This window comes from Megalobrama amblycephala, linkage group LG23, assembly GCF_018812025.1.
Source record: "Megalobrama amblycephala isolate DHTTF-2021 linkage group LG23, ASM1881202v1, whole genome shotgun sequence".
Classification (NCBI taxonomy): Eukaryota; Metazoa; Chordata; class Actinopteri; order Cypriniformes; family Xenocyprididae; genus Megalobrama; species Megalobrama amblycephala.
Genome location: NC_063066.1, coordinates 27,183,307 through 27,205,030, shown reverse-complemented (window position 1 = coordinate 27,205,030; position 21,724 = coordinate 27,183,307). Strand labels below are relative to the sequence as shown.

The 21,724-nt window shown below is 38.2% G+C and overlaps 1 protein-coding gene across 4 annotated transcripts in view; it reads left to right on the top strand.

Annotated features, from left to right (window-relative positions):
- Positions 1-19,752, top strand: part of unc5a (unc-5 netrin receptor A) — a 263,498-nt gene extending 243,746 nt beyond the window's left edge. For all 4 annotated transcript variants that reach the window (XM_048176234.1, XM_048176232.1, XM_048176231.1 and 1 more), the window contains 4 exons: positions 9,997-10,146; positions 12,644-12,808; positions 14,574-14,752; positions 17,859-19,752. In XM_048176234.1, coding sequence (XP_048032191.1) covers positions 9,997-10,146; positions 12,644-12,808; positions 14,574-14,752; positions 17,859-18,024 — 660 coding nt within the window. In that variant the 3' untranslated portion in view covers positions 18,025-19,752. The remainder of the gene's footprint in view (positions 1-9,996; positions 10,147-12,643; positions 12,809-14,573; positions 14,753-17,858) is intronic.
- The last annotated feature ends 1,972 nt before the right edge of the window (positions 19,753-21,724 follow it).

The following is a 21,724-nucleotide window of genomic DNA, read 5'->3' as shown; positions in this document are numbered from 1 at the left end:
GTCACATAAAAGTCGGGGTGTACGCCCCCAATATTTGCATATGCCAGCCCATGTTCAATGTATTACACAAGGGCAGCTAGTATTAACGTCTGTATGTGCACAGCTGAATCATCAAACTAGGTAAGCAAGCAAGGACAACAGCGAAAAATGGCAGATGGAGCAATAATAACTGACATGATCCATGATATCATGTTTGTAAATTGTCTTTCTAAATGTTTCGTTAGCATGTTGCTAATGTACTGTTAAATGTGGTTAAAGTTACCATCGTTTCTTACTGTATTCACGGAGACAAGACTGTCGTTATTTTCATTTTTTAAACACTTGCAGTCTGTATAATTCATAAACACAACTTCATTCTTTATAAATCTCTCCAACAGTGTGTAATGTTAGCTTTAGCTACGGAGCACTATCAAACTCATTCATCAAATGTAAACATCCAAATAAATACTATACTTACGCGATTAGACATGTTGCATGACGAACACTTAGTAAATTTTGAGGGTTATACTAGCTGTGTGAACTTTGTTTATGGTGTTTAAGGCAAGCGCGAGCTCTTGGGGAGTGGAGCACGAGATTTAAAGGGGCAGCGTACCCTGAATCGGCGCATTTATAATGATAGGCAGTTAAAAAAAAATAATACCCCATAATTTTTTTTTTAATTTTGAGCTGAAACTTCACAGACATATTCAGGGGACACTTAAGACTTATATTACATCTTTTGAAAACATGTTCTTCGGCACCTTTAAACAAGCGTAAAAATTAACGTAAAAGGTCTACGTCCAGTTTTCTCTTTCACGTCAACTGCTGTTATCACTGAGGGTTTTTAACCGCCACATTGATGCAAGAATACATGTAAAGCAATGTGCTTACAATCTTGCAATGCATTGGCCAAGCATTTGTGTACTCTTGTAGAGTATATTTGCAGAGGTATAAAGTATTTGAGTAAATGTAATTAGTTACTGTACTTTAGTATCATTTTGGCTACTCTGTAGTTTTACTACATCAAATATATCAAAGATATTAGCAACTTTTACTCTTTACTTGACTACAATTCTTTACTTCAATACATTTGTAATGAGTAATTTTGCATGGCACCTAACTTTTTCTGCAGCAGTTTATTTCTGCTACAAAATAAGCCATCTACAGGGCACTGCAAGTACTTGCGTGTTTTGCCCTCACTCACAGAAACTTGTCAACAAGGCTACTTTACGTGAATGTGAATGCAATAGCAAGTAGTTGTGAATCACTAGTGTTTTATATATGAGATGAGGACAGCCGTAGATGAGACTTTCAGTGCAAAAAGGCTTTGACTTTTTCATTTTACTTAACATTATTTTATTTATCTATTATATTGAAGAGAGCTTTTTTGAAAGATATTGATTTACTCATGCTCTTTTTGAGCACTTGAGCTTAACTGAGAATTGTTTTTCTATAGACGTTTAAGAGGCTGTGTCGACCTTGATTTGTTGCAGTTTTGAGGTGTTTGGTTTTATTTTGAATAGAAAATAAATATGATTGCACTTCTCACAAATCAACTCTTTCTTGTGTTTCACTGGCATGTCTCTTAGGTATTGAAGACTAGTGCATCTTTGAGCCTAAATTTAGTATTTAAGTTCTGTTAAAATCAGATACTCTAAGGCCCTGTTTCACAGACAGGGCTTAGTCTATGCCAGGATCATTCCTTAGTTCAATTAGGATATTTAAACGTACGCTACGAAAAAAAAAAAAAAAAACATTACTGGTGTGCATCTTGAGACAAAACAATGGCACCGACATATTTTAAGAAATGTCAGTACAAGTTGCCTTGTCTGTGAAACGGGGGGTAAGATTTTTACTCAAGTTGTTTTGGAATTGGTGACTTGTAACTTGTAATGGGGTCATTTTCACTGTAAGGTATCTGTACTTTTACTCAAGTATGGTTTTCAGGTACTCTTCACACCTCTGTATGTTTGTGGTCTAACAGGTGCTGTACCCCCTGAGAAGCACATCTGAGTCCCTGATTGACTTTCCTTCAAAGATGTGAGGCTGATTTATTGTGATGGAATTATTATGCTAATCGTTGCTGATAACAGAAGAGGATTTCGGAATTAGCATAGCATTAGAAGAGTCGGTCATGACAGAGATGCATTGTTTTTTGTGTGTGCGTGTCTCTTTCTCCACCATCATCTTGGGTGAATATTAATTGTATTTTGATTGCTGCTGGGCTACTTCATTACTTTGAAACTCAGTAATGTGCCTCCAATGAATAAGATACCACTGTTTTTGATGGTTGTCACTCTTCCATTCGGCTAAGAAATTGTCGTTCTATACAAATACATTTTCCTTTCTCTAACAAACTATTTCTTCACTATTCACTCTTTCTTTCTCAGTCAGGCAGAGTTTTGCTTGTGCCTAAAACAACAGCAATCTTTAATCTCCTAATTAAACCACATTAAAAAAATGTCATTGTCTTTAATCACAAGTATGACATTTTGGGAGTCAGTGACATTTCAGCAGAGATGCTTCCAATATGTTTGTGAGTCTTATGGGACCAATTAGATTAATATTTAATGTACAATGGTCCATTACAGAACTGCCTCCACTGCTGGTTTTACCGTAGCTGGACATGTCATAGTCGACCCTCCGAAAGTTCTACTACAGGACCTGTCAGAGACACTTCCACTGATGTGGTTAATTATTGACCTCCAAATGTAAACCTGACCTTATTAGGCCAGGCTAAGAAAGAAACCACTACACCATGGCTCTAACCCTTTCATTATTAAAGTGATTTCACTATAGCACTTGACCTTTCAACAAATCACAACTGGTATGCAGCCACTGCAGAAAGAGTATAAAGATCCAGATTATAGTGCGCTAGCATCAACATGTTGCGAATTAAGTTTGAAGCACCGGCAGAGGAATGTTTCGGGTTCACTGGTTTATCTGGCTTGTCACTAGGCAGTGGATTGTAAAATATCCTCTTGTTTCAGAGATGGATGAGCGATGACCTTTGGTGCCTCTTTCCAAATGTTGTTCACATTTAATCAAGACCCGTGTGATATTCTCTTCTCCCTTCAGACCTTTTAGACAAGTAGCCAAATGTCTGTGGAGCCACGTCTCGGGGTTTTTTTTTTAATTATCTGCTGACTGGGCTAGAAACAAATAGAGAGAGAGAGGGAGAGTGAGCGTTCTCATATTTGACCTTTCGTGTAACGTCTGAGCATAATTTGCGCATATGTGCGTGCATTCATGCTACCAAAAATGGTGCACGGCTTTGATCACTGACGTAACATTTAACGAGACAGTCGGCTTCATTACCCGACAATGCGAGAGAACGAGACGAAAGAAAGCTTGTATGTTACTTACTGTTGCTCTGATTTGTCAAATTCATCTCTCTGGCATGCTTGTTTGGAAAGCATCTCGCACATCACTCGCATTTTTAGTTTTTAATCAGAGCGAGGAGGCAAGAGAGGAAATATTTGAGGTGTTGGTTGGGAGGGAGGGAGAGAGAGACAGAGAGAGAAAGAGAAAAATAACCTCATCACCAGCTGGAAAAAACTCACAGACATATGTCTGGATGATTTACATTTGTGAAATGTTTGCCTCCATCATTCAGATCTCTTTTCTGACTTTTCTGACTTGCTCATCAGCTCAGAAAGTGCAAGGTCTGTTTTCTCACGGCTGAGAAGTCGTGGAAGACACCAGGCGGAAATTAGTCAATGTCAGTCACTTTGTTATGCTATCATATCTTTATGCTCTGTGAGACAGTTGAGATTAAGTTGTTAAAAACTGTAAGAAATCTTCTATTATGGCGGATATATGCTGTCATTAAAATCAAAGCCTTTTTATGCAGTTCACTGATTTAAGATGTTGCGTAACAAACTTGTCTCAGTGGTTGTTAATTTATGGCGTGCTCATTTTAATTTTATATGGTATGATGGTTATTTCTTGTACCGTATTACTGGCAAGCCAATGGGGACAAAATGGATAGACCACACTCTGCATTCATGTTTAATAGCTTTTTATTAGATTCACTTGCAGGAATTTATTAGTGTGCATGCTAAGGCAAGCGTCATTGCTCATACTAAAGGTTTTGGGTTTGAACAAACCAAAGTATTAAAGGTGCCCTAGATTCAAAAATTGAATTTACCTCGGCATAGTTAAATAACAAGAGTTCAGTACATGGAAATGACATACAGTGAGTCTCAAACTCCATTGTTTCCTCCTCCTTATATAAATCTCATTTGTTTAAAAGACCTCTGAAGAACAGGCGAATCTCAACATAAAACCGACTGTTACGTAACAGTCGGGGTGTACGCCCCCAATATTTGCATATACCAGCTCATGATTGAGGCATTACACAAGGGCAGCCAGTATTAACGTCTGGATGAAAGGCATTAGACAAGGGCAGAACGTCTGGATGTGCACAGATGAATCAACAGACTAGGTAAGCAAGCAAGAACAACAGCGAAAAAGGCATGAATCTGACATGATTCATGATAACATGATATTTTTAGTGATATTTGTAAATTGTCTTTCTCAATGTTTCGTTAGCATGTTGCTAATGTACTGTTAAATGTGGTTAAAGTTACCATCGTTTCTTACTGTATTCACGGAGACGAGCCGTCGCTATTTTCATTTTTAAACACTTGCAGTCTGTATAATTCATAAACACAACTTCATTCTTTATAAATCTCTCCAACAGTGTAGCATTAGCCGTTAGCCACGGAACATAGCCTCAAACTCATTCAGAATCAATGTAAACATCAAAATAAACACTGTACTTACGCGATTAGACATGCTGCATGACGAACACTTTGTAAAGATCCATTTTGAGGGTTATATTAGCTGTTTGAACTTTTTTTATGTTGTTTAAGGCAAGCGCGAGCTCTTGGGGCGTGGAGCACGAGAATTAAAGGGCCACACACCCTAAATCGGCTCATTTCTAATTATGCCCCAAAATAGGCAGTTAAAAAAATTAATTAAAAAAAATCTATGGGGTATTTTGAGCTGAAACTTCATAGACACATTCAGGGGACACCTTAGACTTATATTACATCTTTTAAAAAAAAAGTTCTAGGGCACCTTTAAAGTATTAACTTTTGACCTCACATTCACCTTTATAACCACACAACAGCAGATCATCGTAGCAACCATAGAGCAACACCCTAGCAACTATACAGAACACCCTAGGCAAAGAGCAACAACAAAAAAAAATGAACTTTTGACCACTGTGGTTAAGTCTTCTGAGAGTTGGCATTAAGTGTTTTATCTTAATGGAAGTTTGGGTTACCGTGAACTTTGTAAACACATTGCCCTTTTGCTTGAATTGCTTTTAAATGTTTTGCCTGTGTGTGTTTGGCGGAGGAGCGTTTGTAGCGTGTGAGTTGTGGCTGAGCATCTAACCTCCTTCTGTCAAAGACAGCTAGGGGAGATAAACTATATAAGAGTCTGTTGTATTCCCAAATGGAGTGCAGCACTAGTCCGTCAGAGCCCCGGCTCAGCACACCACAGGAGCTGTCCAGGCCTGCGAGGATGAAGGGTTTGTGGGTTCGCGAGGACTGTGGCCATGCTTCCCGTAATCCTGTTATCTGTCTCTCTAAAGCTTACCACTCTTCTGACCCGAAGACACCAGTGTTAAGCTGCCTCTGTCTCCTCTCCATTCCATTCCATTCCTTTTTTTTTTTTTTTTTTTTATTGTATCACTCCCTCACTCTCTTTTTCACCCTCTCTCTCTTTTTCACCCTCTCTTGCTCCGGCTCTCAGTGAGTAAGTAAAAGTCAGAGGGTGGTCTTCATCCTAGATTTCTTTTTTCCATCTAAAGTCACTGTCAAAAATAAGGAATCCTTTTATTCTAAAGTATTTTGTATGGCTAAGTCATCACCATCTTGTCTTTGTCCATGAGAACTTTACTTTGTCTCCCTCCCCCATGTACTTTAAAAGAGGCCTTACTAAAAACTACTATGGTGACCAGCTTCTGCCAGAATGGTTACTGAAGTTCTTGTGAGGGATGTCAAGCTAAAGGGGACAAGTGGCATTTCTGGCTCTCTTGGTGCCCCAGGCAAGAAAAGACATGACCAAAAACTATTTAGTAGTTATTTTTGTGCAAGGGGACTTTAAATTCCAATGTCTTTGGTCAGTCTGGTTGGTTGGTTGGTTGGTTGGTTGGTTGGTTGGTTGGTTGATTGATTGATTGATTGATTGATTGATTGATTGATTGATTGATTGATTGATTGATTCATTCATTCATTCATTCATTCATTCATTCATTCAAATAAATGAATTTATATTTTAACTTGAAATCATGTTACAATTTAAGTAAAACGATAAATATAAATAGTAATATATAAAAAAACTATATGTAAATATATTATTTATATAGAAATTGTTATTATCATAATTTTTATTACCATTATCTCTAATCTTAACTACTTTTTGTTGCCAATTTTTACTTAACTACAAATATCTATGGTATATTATTTCTAAGGTACGTTTTTGTAAGGGTATACTTAACTTTTGCACATTCTATGCAGTCAAGTGCTTTTTGCATTGAAGGAAAGGAAAGGAAAAAATTTTGGATTGCTTTAATGAAATTCTGTAACAATTTATTAACAAGACAATGGGGTGTAAACAAGGCCAGTATTCACTCAGCCTGAGACATATGTTAAAAGCAAACACACAAATGGCAAGCTCAGTTCTTGGCTGGGATGCGGCAGCGGCGGGCCAAGACTGACATGCTTCTGCTCATCATTTTGAGCTGGCCTTGTTAAAATACGTAGGGTGGACAGGCTGGACTGTGTCTGCATTGGTATGCATGATCTTAGATTTTTTTTTTTTATAATGGGATAATTGGCAAGCTCTTTGGTGTCTCCCATTACTCGACAGCTAGAAGTGCTGATAGGTCAGAATCAGGATCAGAGTCTGCAAGTGGCAATTTGCAATGCTAATTTCTGCCCATGATTGTGTTTAAGACAAGAACATAAAATTAGATTCTTGTTGTCTAAATAAAGTGTCTTTTGTTGTGGAGAGATTATTTTCCTCTTCAGATTCTAGTGCACTTAGTGCCATTGACTGACATACACCCTAATGGAATGATATAAACATTGACCTCTAACCTTTTCGGTGCTCTTAAAATTCACCTCTGTGGCTGGGCCGAATAACCATGAAAGATGACGACATCTCTATCTTTACTGTGCTAATAGAGAGAATGTAGCTTTACTTTCCGACTCTGATAGTAAAAATGGTTGAAACTACTTTCATTATCTCCCATGAAGCCACTTGTGGTCTGTAAAAAGATAAAAGGGTGTTTTGTGCTGGGACAGGAGACAAAGCTCATGTCTAGAATTTTTAGTTTTAGATATTCGGCATATTAAGATACTTTGTTCTGGCCAAATTCTAAAGAAAGACATAATACACTGTGACAAGCAAACATGAGTGAAATCATAATTACATATTATATTATAAGATAAATAGATACATACATACATACATACATAGATGCATGCATGCAGTCAAACCAAAAATTATTTTTGATATATTTTTACTAGTGGGTGCAGGACACTATAGTTCATTTATGTAAGTGAGGATAGCAAAATAAAGTAAACTGTGACATATTATACCCACAAATTCTTCATAAAAATTTGGAACCAAAAATTATTCAGACACTTTGACCTGACCATGTTCTGCTTAAGTGTTATCTGACATAATTAAGATTAATTGTTTTCTGACAGTTTAAAGGTTCCCTAGATTATGTCTTTAAAAGATGTAATATAAGTCTAAGGTGTCCCCTGAATGTGTCTGTGAAGTTTCAGCTCAAAATACCCCATAGATTTTTTTTTTTTATTAATTTTTTTAACTGCCTATTTTGGGGCATCATTATAAACGCGCCGATTTATGCTGTGGCCCCTTTAAATCCCGTGCTCTCCACCCACAGAGCTCGCGCTTGCCTTAAACAGTGCCGTAACAAAGTTTACACAGCTAATATAACCCTCAAAATGGATCTTTACAAAGTGTTTGTCATGCATGCGGCATGCGTGCGTCGGATTATGTGAGTATTTTATACTGTTATATTGTTTACATTGATTCTGAATGAGTTTGAGGCTATGCTGCGTGGCTAAAACAAACATTACACACTGTTGGAGAGATTTATAAAGAATGAAGTTGTGTTTATGAATTATACAGACTGCAAGTGTTTAAAAAATGAAAAGAACGACAGTCTTGTCTCCGTGAATACAGTAAGAAACGATGGTAACTTTAACCACATTTAACAGTACATTAGCAACATGCTAACGAAACATTTAGAAAGACAATTTACAAATATCACTAAAAATATCATGATATCATGAATCATGTCAGTTATTATTGCTCCATCTGCCATTTTTCGCTGTTGTTCTTGCTTGCTTACCTAGTCTGATGATTCAGCTGTGCACATCCAGACGTTTTGCCCTTGTCTAATGCCTTTCATAATGATAATGTTGGGACCGTGGGCTGGCATATGCAAATATTGGGGGCGTATACCCCGACTGTTACGTAACACCTTTAACTCTGCGATCTTGTCATATTTTATTACCATTTTTTAAACTATAGTGAATAAACTGTATTAATGAATGAAATGTTCAAGGTGTCTGAATTAATTCTTGGTTTGACTACATACATAGATACATAGACTGACTTGACAGTGGGAAGCTCAAATTTGAAACTGTAGTTAAAGGCACAATATGTAATTTTCTGCCACTAGAGGTCGCTTATTCAAAACAAAGGCGTAGCTTGATAACGCCTGGACGCAATAATTAGTTTTCTGTCGATGAATTTATCCAAACAGTTGCTCACCTGTCTAATAAAACACATATGTTTAAAGTGTCTTTGGTGTTTCCATGGTTTCTACAAAATAAAACCAGAAATCGAGGGTAACGGTGGTTGATGTCATTGATAGGGGACTCACAGACAAAGTCTGTGTCCTTGTTAAAATTGCTTTTTTCTCTGGATGAAAACATCCTTGGAAACATTTGGGATAATGTAAGTACACAAGTCAACAAAATATATAACACTGTTGATATTTTAATCCAAAAATCTTACACATTGTGCCTTTAAGCAGATAATATGGTACTTGTACAGCAAGTACTGCAAATGAATAATTAACAGGTTCTATACCGTTTTAATTGAAACTGGGCCTGCCGATACTTGGTAAAGAGTGCAGAAAATTGAATCGTCCATGTGCAGATAAAAATCACTGAGATTCTCCATCTTAATTAGAAGCGCTCTCAAACACAATTCATGTGCATCCACATTCACACAGAAAAGAATCAAACATATGGTAATTACTGCACCCCCCATCTCTCTCCTCCATTTGTTGTCTGTTCGCTCAAGTAGCTTTCTTTTATACACACCGCAGCTCGCTTCTCAGGAACGCTTCACCTGCTTCGTTTTCCTTTAGTCCTTACCTTTGTGCTGTTGTTTTGTTAGCAAGTTTGCATGTTATGAAAGATTGCCGTCCTGATTGGGAAGGTCTGCCAGTCCTCTAACCTCGGCGTCCAATTCATCATACCGTTTGAGCCGTAGTTCCTCTGTGCAAGCAGAGGTCTTTGATAGGAGTCTTTCGGCTTTCGGAGACCTCTGCTCTGCGCACTGCTTTAGCATGAGAGATGTGCCCTGAAAAAGAATTGATAGATCAGCCAGGATGTGCGCGGATATTATTACCTAATTCCAGATGGCCGTTCTGATGGCAACAAATGGCCTTGCCATACCAACCCCACTGAGACGAAAACATTAGACGTGTGAGTACAAATTTCTCCTGGCACAGCTGCAGAAATGAAATTAAGTGAATCTTTGATGCACGAACAATGAGCGCTTGACGAATAGCTCAGCCCAGACCTTCATTACCGCAGCACCCTTGGATTTGGAGTGCATTTGCCAGAGTTGCCTTGACCTTGGCGTGACATTAAAGGAGCGAATGGGGAACGGAACGGGGTTATGAGGGCCGTGGCCTGACCGACTGTACTGTGCTGTGTTGCTCCACAGGAGGTGATGCAGATGGAAAGACAGCTGGGAGGTCGACTGATTGACGAGCCTCACGTCCTGCTCTTCAAAGACAGCTACCACAACCTCCGCCTCTCAATTCACGACATGCCACAGGCGCACTGGAGGAGCAAACTACTCGCCGGCTATCAGGTGGGTTTCTATGCAACACCTTATTTTTAATGAAGCCTTCGAAGCTTTACGAATCTTTTGTTTCGAATCAGTGGTTCGGAGCGTGAAAGTCACGTGATTTCAGTAAACGAGGCTTCGTTAACGTCACAAGTGCTTTGAAATTTCAATAGTTCACCACTGGGGGGCGTGACTTTGGCAGTTTAATACACGCACTGAACCACTGATTCACAACAAAAGCTTTGAAGCTTCATGAAGCCGTGTTTTGAAATTGCCCATCACTAGATATTGTTGGATAAAGTCGTTATTTTGGTTTTTTTGGCGCACAAAAAGTATTCCCGTCGCTTCATAACATCAATGTTGAACCACTGTAGTCACATGAACTGTTTTAAATGTGTCATTAGTAGCTTTCTGGGCATCTGAAAGTGTTAATTATCTTGCTGGCAATGGAGGCCTCACTGAGCCATCAGATTTGATCAGAATTTATCTTAATTTGTGAGATGAACGAAGGTCTTACAGGTGTAGAATGACATGAGGGTGAGTAATTAATGACAGAAATTTCATATTTGGGTGAACTAACCCTCTATTCATAAGGATTAATTTATGGATTCATTAATTTATTCACACTTTGACCTTTTTGGTTTAACACTTTATGACACGTTACAAAGTTTTGATTACCTGGACTTTCAATGGAGGGACAGAACCTCTCAGGTTTCATTTAAAATATCTTAATTTGTGTTTCAAAAATGATGAGTTTGGAACAACATGAGGGTGAGTAACTTTTCAAAACACATAACCTCAAATATTAAAGGTATTAAACATTAAATATAAAAGAAAATGCCTGGAACATGATAAATAGGCAAATCAATTTTATGAAGCAATCATTTCTAGTCCTAGTAACCTGCTAACATCCATGCAGAACACTTTAGCAGCCACGTAGCTACTACCCAAATTGTTCTGACAACAAGTTTTGCTTGAGCAAAGTAGCTGCGAAACTCTGCTTTGTGCAGTTTTCCCTCTATTTTTATCCGTTTGCCTCTGTAAAATGTACTGCTAATGTTATGTTTGTCTTTTTGTTCTTTGTTGTCAAGGTCTTTTCAAAACTTAATTGAGTGAGTTAGAGTTATCTAGCCAAGTTATTTTTCTTGGGGGCACTGTGGCCGCTCTGAGCTTTCTAACAGGATGTGTGATCCGGTATGTCCTCCGGATTGCAGTAATTGGAAATTTCTTTGGTTTCGCCTCATTAGAGTATTTCTGAACGTGCGGGGATGCTAAAGAAGCCCATTAAAGGGTGAATTGGCGAGCAGGGACCCTAGAACGTCTGCTCTTAATAACAGGCTCGGCCTTGGCTACGAGTTAACGGCTTCTTGGGTAAAGAAGGATTGAGAGAGGTGCGGTTTTCTCATATGTCTTCCTCACCATTCTGCCCATCTCAGGACTCTTTCCCAGTGGAGGAGATTAAATATAGACCAATATGTAAATGCTCAAGGCTGCAGCACCTGATTTTTCTCGTGTTTCCCTTCCTGGATCATGTATGCGCGGGCCTCGGAGGAGCGTCTCTGGATTGTGGAGGAATCTTGGCGTAAAAAGCTCCTCAGAGGATTTGAAGATGCCAGCTAACAGTGTTACAGCACAAATGTGCATAGAGGAAACATTTTCTCACCTGAACGTCCCCTAGTTTTTACATAAGTGTGTTGCTCGGCTTGGTTTCCCTGCAGACTTTTCAGTCTGTATAACAGCTCCCCCATTAGAGTAAACTGAGGTACTGCATATTCTCTGATAACACTGGCTTTTATTGATTTGCTGTTTGATTGGTTCATGACTGATGTGTAGTCTTAAATAGTGTGTGCTTATCTTTGTTTTTGTGTCGCTCTACACAGTTAATGAGACAATATGAGGCAAGAGCGTGTTATAAAGCTAAATAATTAGTTAAATCGGAGCGTCACGGTGAACGTGTTTCATTTGACAGACAATGTATTGTTTTAATACATGTTCTTATTTTATATGACTGTGGATATGCAGGCATATCTGTTCTATCTAGTGAATTGCGCTCGCTCATAAATTAAATCCAAATCCCCTGTTGTGAACAATTAGCTTTTCAAAACGTTCTACTGTTGTCAGAGACAAAGAAACTATTTTCCTGCTCTGTTTGAAAATGCCAACGACAATAGATTTAGAAGAGCTTTCATAGACTCGCACCGGCAGCCACAGCATCATAAATCATCAGGTGTTGGACTTTTTCTTTTGTCTGTTTCTCTTACTGACAGTCATATTCAGATGGATCTATTGTTTGCTAGTGCAGAACTTTTTTTAATGGAACGGAAGCTGTGTATTATCTACCGAGTGGCAGAATTCTTCTTGCAAGTTTATTTATGTCAGGTGCAAAGTTTGCCAAAGGTTGCCAAAATCTGGAAACTTTTGGATACTTCATGTGTTGCAAAAATCTTACTGTCCTCCTACAGCACTGAAATGTAGCATTGCATAAGCCTATTCATTTTAGATTCATTATTTGGTCCTTTAGGAGATCCCATTCTACCACATCTGGAGCGGCTCTCAGCGGACCCTGCACTGCACCTTCACACTGGAGAGACAGAGCCTGAGCACCTGTGATCTCACCTGCACGCTGTGTGTGTGGCAGGTAGAAGGAGAGGGACAGAGCTTCACCCTGGACTTCAACATCTCAAAGGTAACTGAGACCACCTGCGGTATGATCTACCAGTCTAACAGTACAGACTGCAGTGTTACCGCACTATTCGGCGTAAAGCTGCTTTACGAGATGCATTATGATTTTGAATTTAGTTTAGAATGAGAATTGGATTTTTGAATTTAAATTGAATTTGAAAATTCCACATGGTATCGAAGTTTTTGACAACACTAGATTGACAACACTAGATTTTATTTGTGGTAACACAATTAAACATGGCAAATTGTGTGGACATAATTTTTGGCCAGGCTGTCATACTAAGAAATGCAAAAATGAGAGAATCAACGATTTCCTGTGAGTTTTTGTTTTTCTATGCATTTTTTCCATAGTAAAATAAATACCTGTAGCTGTAGTTTTTGCCAAATAATTTTGTCAGACAAATACCTTACCCAAATTTAGTGTTTTGTTCTTCCCTCATTTTAAAATATTTAAAGGTCCCGTTCTTCGTGATCCCATGTTTCAAACTTTAGTTAGTGTGTAATGTTGTTGTTAGAGTATAAATAAAATCTGTAAAATTTTAAAGCTCAAAGTTCAATGCCAAGCGAGATATTTTATTTAACAGAAGTCGCCTACATCGAACGGCCAGTTTGGACTACATCCCTCTACTTCCTTCTTTAATGACGTCACTAAAACAGTTTTTTGACTAACCTCCACCCACAGAATTACACAAGAGTTGCGTTTGTAGAGTGTGTTTGTCGCCATGTCATCGAAACGTTGTTATTTTCATCCCGCAGTCCAATCACCGGGTCTGATTCCGGCTCAAATTGATAGGGTAAAATTAAAGACGTTTACAATAACACTGAGCGCGTGCATCTCCACGTTATGGTAAGAGGCGTGACCTTTCCGGGCAAGATGAGCTAAACTGCTGTCGAATCACAACACAGGAACCACTGACACAATCAGAACTCGTTACGTATTTCTGAAGGAGGGACTTCATAGAACAAGGAAGTCATCAGCCCGTTTTTATGACAGTGGAAACAGCGGTATACAGATAAGTAAATTATGTGAAAAATACTGTTTTTTTTTTTACACGCGAAACATGAACACATGTTATATTGCACACTATAAACACAATCAAAGCTTCAAAAAACCACGAAAAACGGGACCTTTAAAAAAATATAAAATATTTTCATCATATTTCGAAGGTTTAATCAAACTTGTAGAGTCACTATTGTAGTTTGAATATAGAATTGAACAGAATTTAACTAAATTGATGGTCTATACAAGATTATTTTAGAATTCTAATTAGAATTTTGAATATATTGTGAACCGAATTGAACTGGGTTACTCTTTTATTTTGATGGTCCCCTATAAATATTCTGCTGACTATAAGTAACGCTGCTCCTACATTTCAACTAACTCTCATTAGAGTGTTAGTAGACTGTCGACTTAATATCTGCTAACACTTTATTTTCAAGTACATATCAACTTATTCTACTAACCCTAACCGTCTAGATATTCTAGTTGAACTAATGAGAGTTGACATGTAGGTGCAACCTTACTTAGTCAACAGAATGTCTAAAGGAGACCATCAAAATAAAGTGTAACCTTGAACTGTAGTGTACACATGCATATTTTAACCATTTCTCAAACACCTTTTAAAAACCTTTCAGTTCAGTTTAACTCTATTTTATTGAACTATATATTCCAAAATGATTCTCCTGCAAACAGCCATAGATCTTCAGATTAAAATCCCTGTACACTTGAGTATGAGTAACACATTAGGTTGAAATGTTCTTGTCTCCAGGACATCAGACCACTGGACTCTGATTTCCTGTTGATGGACAACTGTACCCCTGCCCTGGCCGGTCCGAGCGCATTCCAAATCCCTTACCTTATCCGACAGAAGATCTGCAGCAGTCTGGACACCCCCTGTCCCAACGGAGCAGACTGGAGACTACTGGCCCAGAGACTGAAGCTTGACAGGTACATGAAGGATCTCTTAGCAATGGTAGAAGTTAGCATCTCTAGGATCGGGAATGGATCCCATTTAACAAATTCTGAGGATTCTGGTCATGGAAAATGTTTTTTGCAGAGTGCCGATATCTAGAGCAGATTACCTCGGTGCGGTTCTGTACTTGCATATTAAACACAGACTTCCACAGGAAATTGCAAGGCAGTGATTTAATTACTGTTCCGTTGAACTTCCTCCAGGTAATGGAACATAATGGGCAGACGTCATTTGTCCAATAATGTTTACTTGCTCCAATTAATTACAATTTGAAGTGCTGTGGTGTGTGTTCAATTAGCGCACTAGCCTGAAACGATCAATTTTTATTTACTTTAAGGAAGTAGTTAAGGAAATGCGCAGAATCCTCGCAGGTGGAAATGTTCGGAATTTTTTGTTTTTTACTCATTTTACACTGTCCTCAGAAAAAGTTTTAGATCTTAAAAGCAGCGCTACTAGTGAATACAACCCCGACTGTAAACCTTTTCTCAGTGAGAACAGAGCACATGCAGAAAACAACACTTAAAGCCCCAGGCATTTGAGGTCCAGAAAAAGGCCGTTAGATCGAACAACCCACTTCAGCTTCCTTCGGGAGATGCATCTCGCAACATCTAATACGGTGCAAAAAGGGGTTGCTTTGTTCTTATTGATCAGCTTTGATCCAAAAGGTTCAGCCTGGTCAATGGAAAAGGTCACATGCAACCTAGGTTTTACCCTTTTAGAGGACTGAGACCCACAGTAGATAATTCATCAAATGAAAATGCAGGGCTGCTTTAGTTCAGGAGTTAACAAAGGGGTGTAAAGCATGTGTTCTGAAGAACTGAGCATTCGCTCATTGGTTTAGTATGTTGGAATGGAGAAGAGTAGGAAAATATTGTTTTATATTCCTCTGTGGAATAACTATGTCCAGCTAATGTGTCTCCCTGGACCAGTGTGCAGAGATTTTCTTCTCTCGCTTTGAATGGAGTGACAGTGAGGTTGATATATTGGTTTATAATGCAAGATAAGCTTCTTGATGTTTTGTTTTATTTCAGGGAATAATAACTTATGACTTCCATGAATCCTGTTTAACTTTTTACAATGAAACATATACATAATGCAGTATGAAGCAAATTCGTTGCATTTCTAATATAGTTTCTATTATATCTGGTTATAAAGGAAAAACAGAAGGCTAGCCAAGTGAATCTCACAAAGAAATGTCCAGGTCATATTTCACCACAATACGTGTGTGTGTGTGAGAGAGAGAGAGAGATAGAGAGAGAGATTTGCATAAAGAAAAAGTCTATTATTAACAATGTTTTCCATTGGTGTGTTTAATTTGTATATTCAATTTGGTACAACAAATGCGATTGCCATTGCGATGAGTGTCTTTTTTTTTTTTTTACAATAACATTCCATTAGTTACCATTAGTTAAAGGGTTAGTTTGTCCAAAAATGTAAATTCTTTCATCATTTATTCACCTTCAAGTTGTTCCGAACCTGTATGAATTTCTTTCTTCTTCTGAACAGAAGATATTTTGAAAAATGTCAGTTACCAAACAGTCGATGGACCCCACTGACTTCCAAAGTTGATTATCCATATTCTAATATCTTCTGTTATGTTCAGCAGAAGAAAGAAATTCATACAGGTTTGGAACAACCTGAGGGTGAGTAAATGATGACAGAATTTTCATTTTTGGGTGAACTATCCCTTTAATGCATTAACTTACTTGAACTAACAATGAGCAATACATTTGTCTTTGTATATGTCTTTTAATCTTTGTTAATTTGTTAAAAATACAACTGTTCGTTACTAGTTCACACCTGAAGTCTATAGAATAATATTACCAGATATATTTGAATTTAATAATGTATTATTAAATGTTGAAATTAACACTAACCATTATTAATTAATGCTAATGCTGAAGTATTTTTCATTGTTAGTTTGTGTTAGCAACAAGTTAATGTTAACAAATGGAACCTTAGGGTGCGTTCACACTTGTCATGTTTGGTTCGATTAAAACAAACCCTGGTGCGATTGCTCGGTTAGTGCGGTACATTTGAGCATGTGTGAACACTGCCATACGAACCCTGGTGCGCACCAAACAAGCGGACCGAGACCGCTGAAAAGATGGGTCTCGGTCCGCTTCCAAACGAACTCTGGTGAGGTTCGAATGATATATGAACGCAACACGGACCAAAGACATGTAAACGAACCAAAAACAGGAAGAGGAGACCCTAAAAAGGACAGAATCCTCACACATGTCGGTTTTTCTTGTCATAGTCGCGAGTTTGCCCATCACAGGCATCAGACGCGCGCGTCTCCACGCAGTAGATCGTTTGTGTGTGACGGAGGGATTCCCGCCGCTGTTTTGACTACTTTACACATTTTATAAGCTCTTCACGAGTTCCCAGCTGGCCAAAATACCATCACATGCAGGCTACGCACCGCTACGCACACACAACGAGCGCATTTACCTCAGCAAACAGCATTGTTTTGGATGTTCGGTAAGTTCCGTCTCAAAATAGGCAATACGTCATAAAATCCGACCAATCATGTTGTGAATGCATCCCTATGCCTTAAGGTTCGGTATCCTTTGGTTCGGTGATAAAATTGCCAATGTGAAAGCTAATCGGGCCAGGACTAAATGATTGTTTTTCTTATTTGGTCCGGACCAAATGAACCAAACGAACCGAACTACAAGTGTGAACGCACCCTTATTGTGAAGTGTTATGTTTTTTCCCAATTGTTTGGTCTCAAACAAATTTTGATGAAGAAAAAAAAAATCATCAATTCAAATATTAACTTAAACCAAAGCTAAAGTTAAAAAGCAAATGTTTAAAATGTATGAAAATTTAATGTAACACTTAAGACTTGTTCCTCTTTTGTAAGTCGCTTTGATAATAGTGTCTGATAAATGCATAAATGTAATATGTAAGACTGTGTACATCTATAATTAATATTTTAATAGTTTTGTAATATAAGCATCTTAACAAAGTACATAAATAAAATAACATGCACGTGGAAGTCAGACATAAACTGCAACACTATCCACACTGCAGTAGGATTCTGACAATTTCCTTTCCTCTGTTTTCCCTCCCTAGGCACATGAGTTTCTTCGCGTCCAAAGCGAGCCCCACATCAGTGATTCTGGACTTATGGGAGGCCCAGCACTTCCACAGCGGAAATCTCAATCAGCTCGCCGCTGTGATGGCTGAGATTGGCAAGCAGGAGGCCATGATATTCCTGGTGTCAGACGGGGAGTGCTGACACATTAAAACTGGAGCAGAGCGGCCGTCTCTGAGCGATGGGGTGGGGGGAAGGACGCGACCCTCTGCCCGCCCCACCAGAGATGAGAAACAAATCAAAGAACAGGGTTTACCCAACTATATGAGGCCACTTCCCCAGTGAATAGGGAATAAAAGAAGAAAAAAAAAATAAAAATACAAAAAAAAAAACCAAGACCAGGCTCAGGAGGAACCTGGCAGGGCTTTTAGATGTACTGTGACTGAGACAAATGCCCCTTTCTCAGAACAAAAATCCCATTTGTTTTGAAAATAATGGTGTATAGAAACTCCCAGATTCTATGATTCTGGTCCTGCCCTCAGTCACTGACCAATATGTACTTTCTAACCACATTTGTGTTAGGCACATTGATATATTAATATCAGACTGGAAACTAAAACGAATCGTTTTAAAAGATATCAAGTGGAAAATATAGGTAAGGTGAATATTTTGCGAACTAATTCAGATTTGTGACATGCATTTTGTAAATGTGTACCATTTAGCAATATGCAAGCACACATATCGATGACAATTTCCTTTGGCCGACACGTTTCTTACCTCGCGAAGCATTTAAAATTTTCGAGCGTTTGCTAAATTTCAGGTCGAAAACATTACAGAGCGAAACGTTTTTGGTGAGAGCCATCACTTGTTCTTCTGCCCCTGTGCACTTAACATGTCTGTTCGACTTCATGAAGCCATAAAGTCCAAAATTCACCTCAATGCAACGATATACGTTCTGATCCGGGTGGATAATCGGTAAATAAGCACAGGATTCTGTGGATGTTTAGCTGCTGAAGAAAAGACATCTGGGATGGGGGATCAGGGACCTCAAACATTCATAACTGTCTTGAAAAACATCACATTTGTTGTTGTTTTCAACAGACTTTTGAGATCAGATGTTCTGAAAAGCATTTTTTCATGTCAATGAAACCCCTTAAAGTGTAGAATGATGGAATCTTTTGGATTTATATTCTTCGTTTATAAAGGAGGAAGAACAAATGTTCCCTGTTGGAAAGGTTTTCTTCTTTTATAAACAGAAAATGCAATACTACCAAATGCTATTCTCCTTCATATTTAATGAGTCTGTGTTTCTCTGAAAGCCATTTTGGCTGCAGGGCAAATTCTTATTCGTAGGAGAAAGAATATTTTCATCAACCCTTAAAAAGCAAATGTTCCATCCAAGAAAACTTCATCGACACTCAGCAGCTGACGTGTTTTTCGAAATTCCTCCATCACACGCGTGGTTTCTTTCTGTCACGGCCTGTAGAATGGCAACACGTCTCAGCCCCGCATTTGGCGCCATGAATGTGCATTACACAGTTTGAAGATTGTCCGAATTTTTTTTCTTTCTTTTTTCTTTTCTTCTCTCTCTCTCTCTCTGTTTGAATGTGAGAGTATTTCATTCCAAATGAAGGAGGATTTGTGAGAAACTGTGGATCACAAATTGGACGTGTTCATCTTGACCAGTAATTACAGCCACGTCTGAAGAGATGATTGAAGGAGCCCGGCACATTCTCTCCACAGCAAGTGGAAATACACAGGCCTGTTTCACTCAGCTAACAGAGAACTCAAGTTAAATGCCATATTGTGCACATACTGTGTTTTTTGTTCTTGTTTTTTTTTTTTTTTGTTGTATGGTATGTTTCCTTAAAGGGTTAGTTCACCTAAACATGAAAATTCTGTCATTTATTACTCACCCTCATGTCGTTCCACACCCGTAAGACCTTCGTTAATCTTCGGAACACAACTTCAGGTATTTTTTGATAAAATCAGATGGCTCAGTGAGGCCTTCATTGCCAACAAGATAATTAACACATTCAATGCCCAGAAAGGTACTATTTAACTCTTAAATGCATGAATGTTTCACCAATCATTCTTACATATTTGGGTCTTTAGCGACCCGGATCTATAACACGAAAGGACACTCATATTTGACTGCATGCAGTATTTGCTCTGCAGTAAATTTCAAAGAGCCATTTCAAGTTTGGTCTAGTCTTTCGTTTTCTGTCTGAATGAAACATCACTTCATCATTGTGTATCTGACATTGCCACCTTGTGGAAAAAGGGTGAATTGCATCATCAAAGCCTTGTTGTGCAGAAAAAATGTGCGATGCACACCTCAGGTCGTTAGCGACCCTATACAGTTTTTACAAAAAATGAATGGGAAAACAGGCATTCTTTTATAATTTTATAAAAGATGTTATATTGTTTATAATGAATTGATTGAGGAATACTAAGAACGTTGATGTCTGAACAGTTCATGTGATTATAGTGGTTCAGCGACGAGAATACTTTTTGTGCGCCAAAAAAACACAAGATTTCAAAACACTGCTTCATGAAGTTATGAAGCTTTTGTTTCGAAATCTGTGGTTCAGAGCATGAAAGTCACGTGATTTCAGTAAACGAGGCTTTGTTACGTCATAAGTGTTTCGAGATTTCAATGGTTCACCACTGGGGGGCGTGACTTTGGCAGTTTGATACACGCTCTGAACCAAGTCGAAGCTTCATGAAGCTGTGTTTTGAAATTGCCCATCACTAGATACTGTTAAAGTCGTAATTTTGGCGCACAAAAAGTATTGTCGTCGCTTCATAACATTAAGGTTGAACCACTGTAGTCACATGAATTGTTTTAAATATGTCATTAGTAGCTTTCTGGGCATCTGAAAGTGTCGCTGGCAATGCAGGCCTCACTGAGCCATCGGATTTTCAAAAATATCTTAATTTGTGTTTCGAAGATGAACGAAGGTCTTACTGGTGTGGAACAACATGATGCTGAGTAATAAATGACAGAATTTTCATTTTGGGTGAACTAACCCTTTAAGGTTTCCATTGGTGGTTTTCATTAATCAATTAACCAGTCAGCTATTTCTCTTCTTTTTTTTTTTTTTTAATCTATGAAAGTCATTGTCTTGTAGATAAGTACTTTTCATATGACACATCTCTGCGCAACCAAAGTGTATGAGCCATCTGGAGCATTTCTTTCATATCTATGCCGATTGTGTACAAGTAACATTTCTATATTCAACACGCGTCTATTTTTCTTTCAAGATCTCATGACTTGTGCTAACTTTTCATTTTGAGCATTTCACTGGTAAAAGAATTTAAATATTTAATACAGCACTTTGTAAAGTAATTGTAAATGATATTTTAATAACAAGCCAAAAAAGACAACTGACGTAACATTTGTCGAAGTATAACCTGTGAAGTGTTTGCCTACTGTTCATTGGTTATATAGCACTGAGTTAATTCTTTCTGCAGTGTTTGAGGTTTAGACTGTTTTCGCCATAAGTTTGTACACCGTCGTTTTGTTTCGTCCTGAGGCTGTTGGTTTATGGGTTATCAGTTCTTAGATTCCTACGAAATCTCAACTCTACGTCATGAGAAAACAGATGCGCCAGTAAATTATATTTCTGCCAGAGTATTTAGACAAGGATTTGGTGCAAAACCGATCAGATTCCTAACACTCAGGTTTACAAACGGTTCAGTTGAAAGACGTTTTGCGCATTTCTAAACATGAATTTCTCATCAATGTTGCTACTTCTCACCGACATAAAAATCCTTCCAACAGTCTGTCGTTCTAAACTCGCAAAGCAGAAGTCAGCTTCTAACAATGAATAAAGCGGATGACATGATATTCACTAAAAGAACCACCGATCTCTTTTCATGACTGTACATTGTGTCAGCC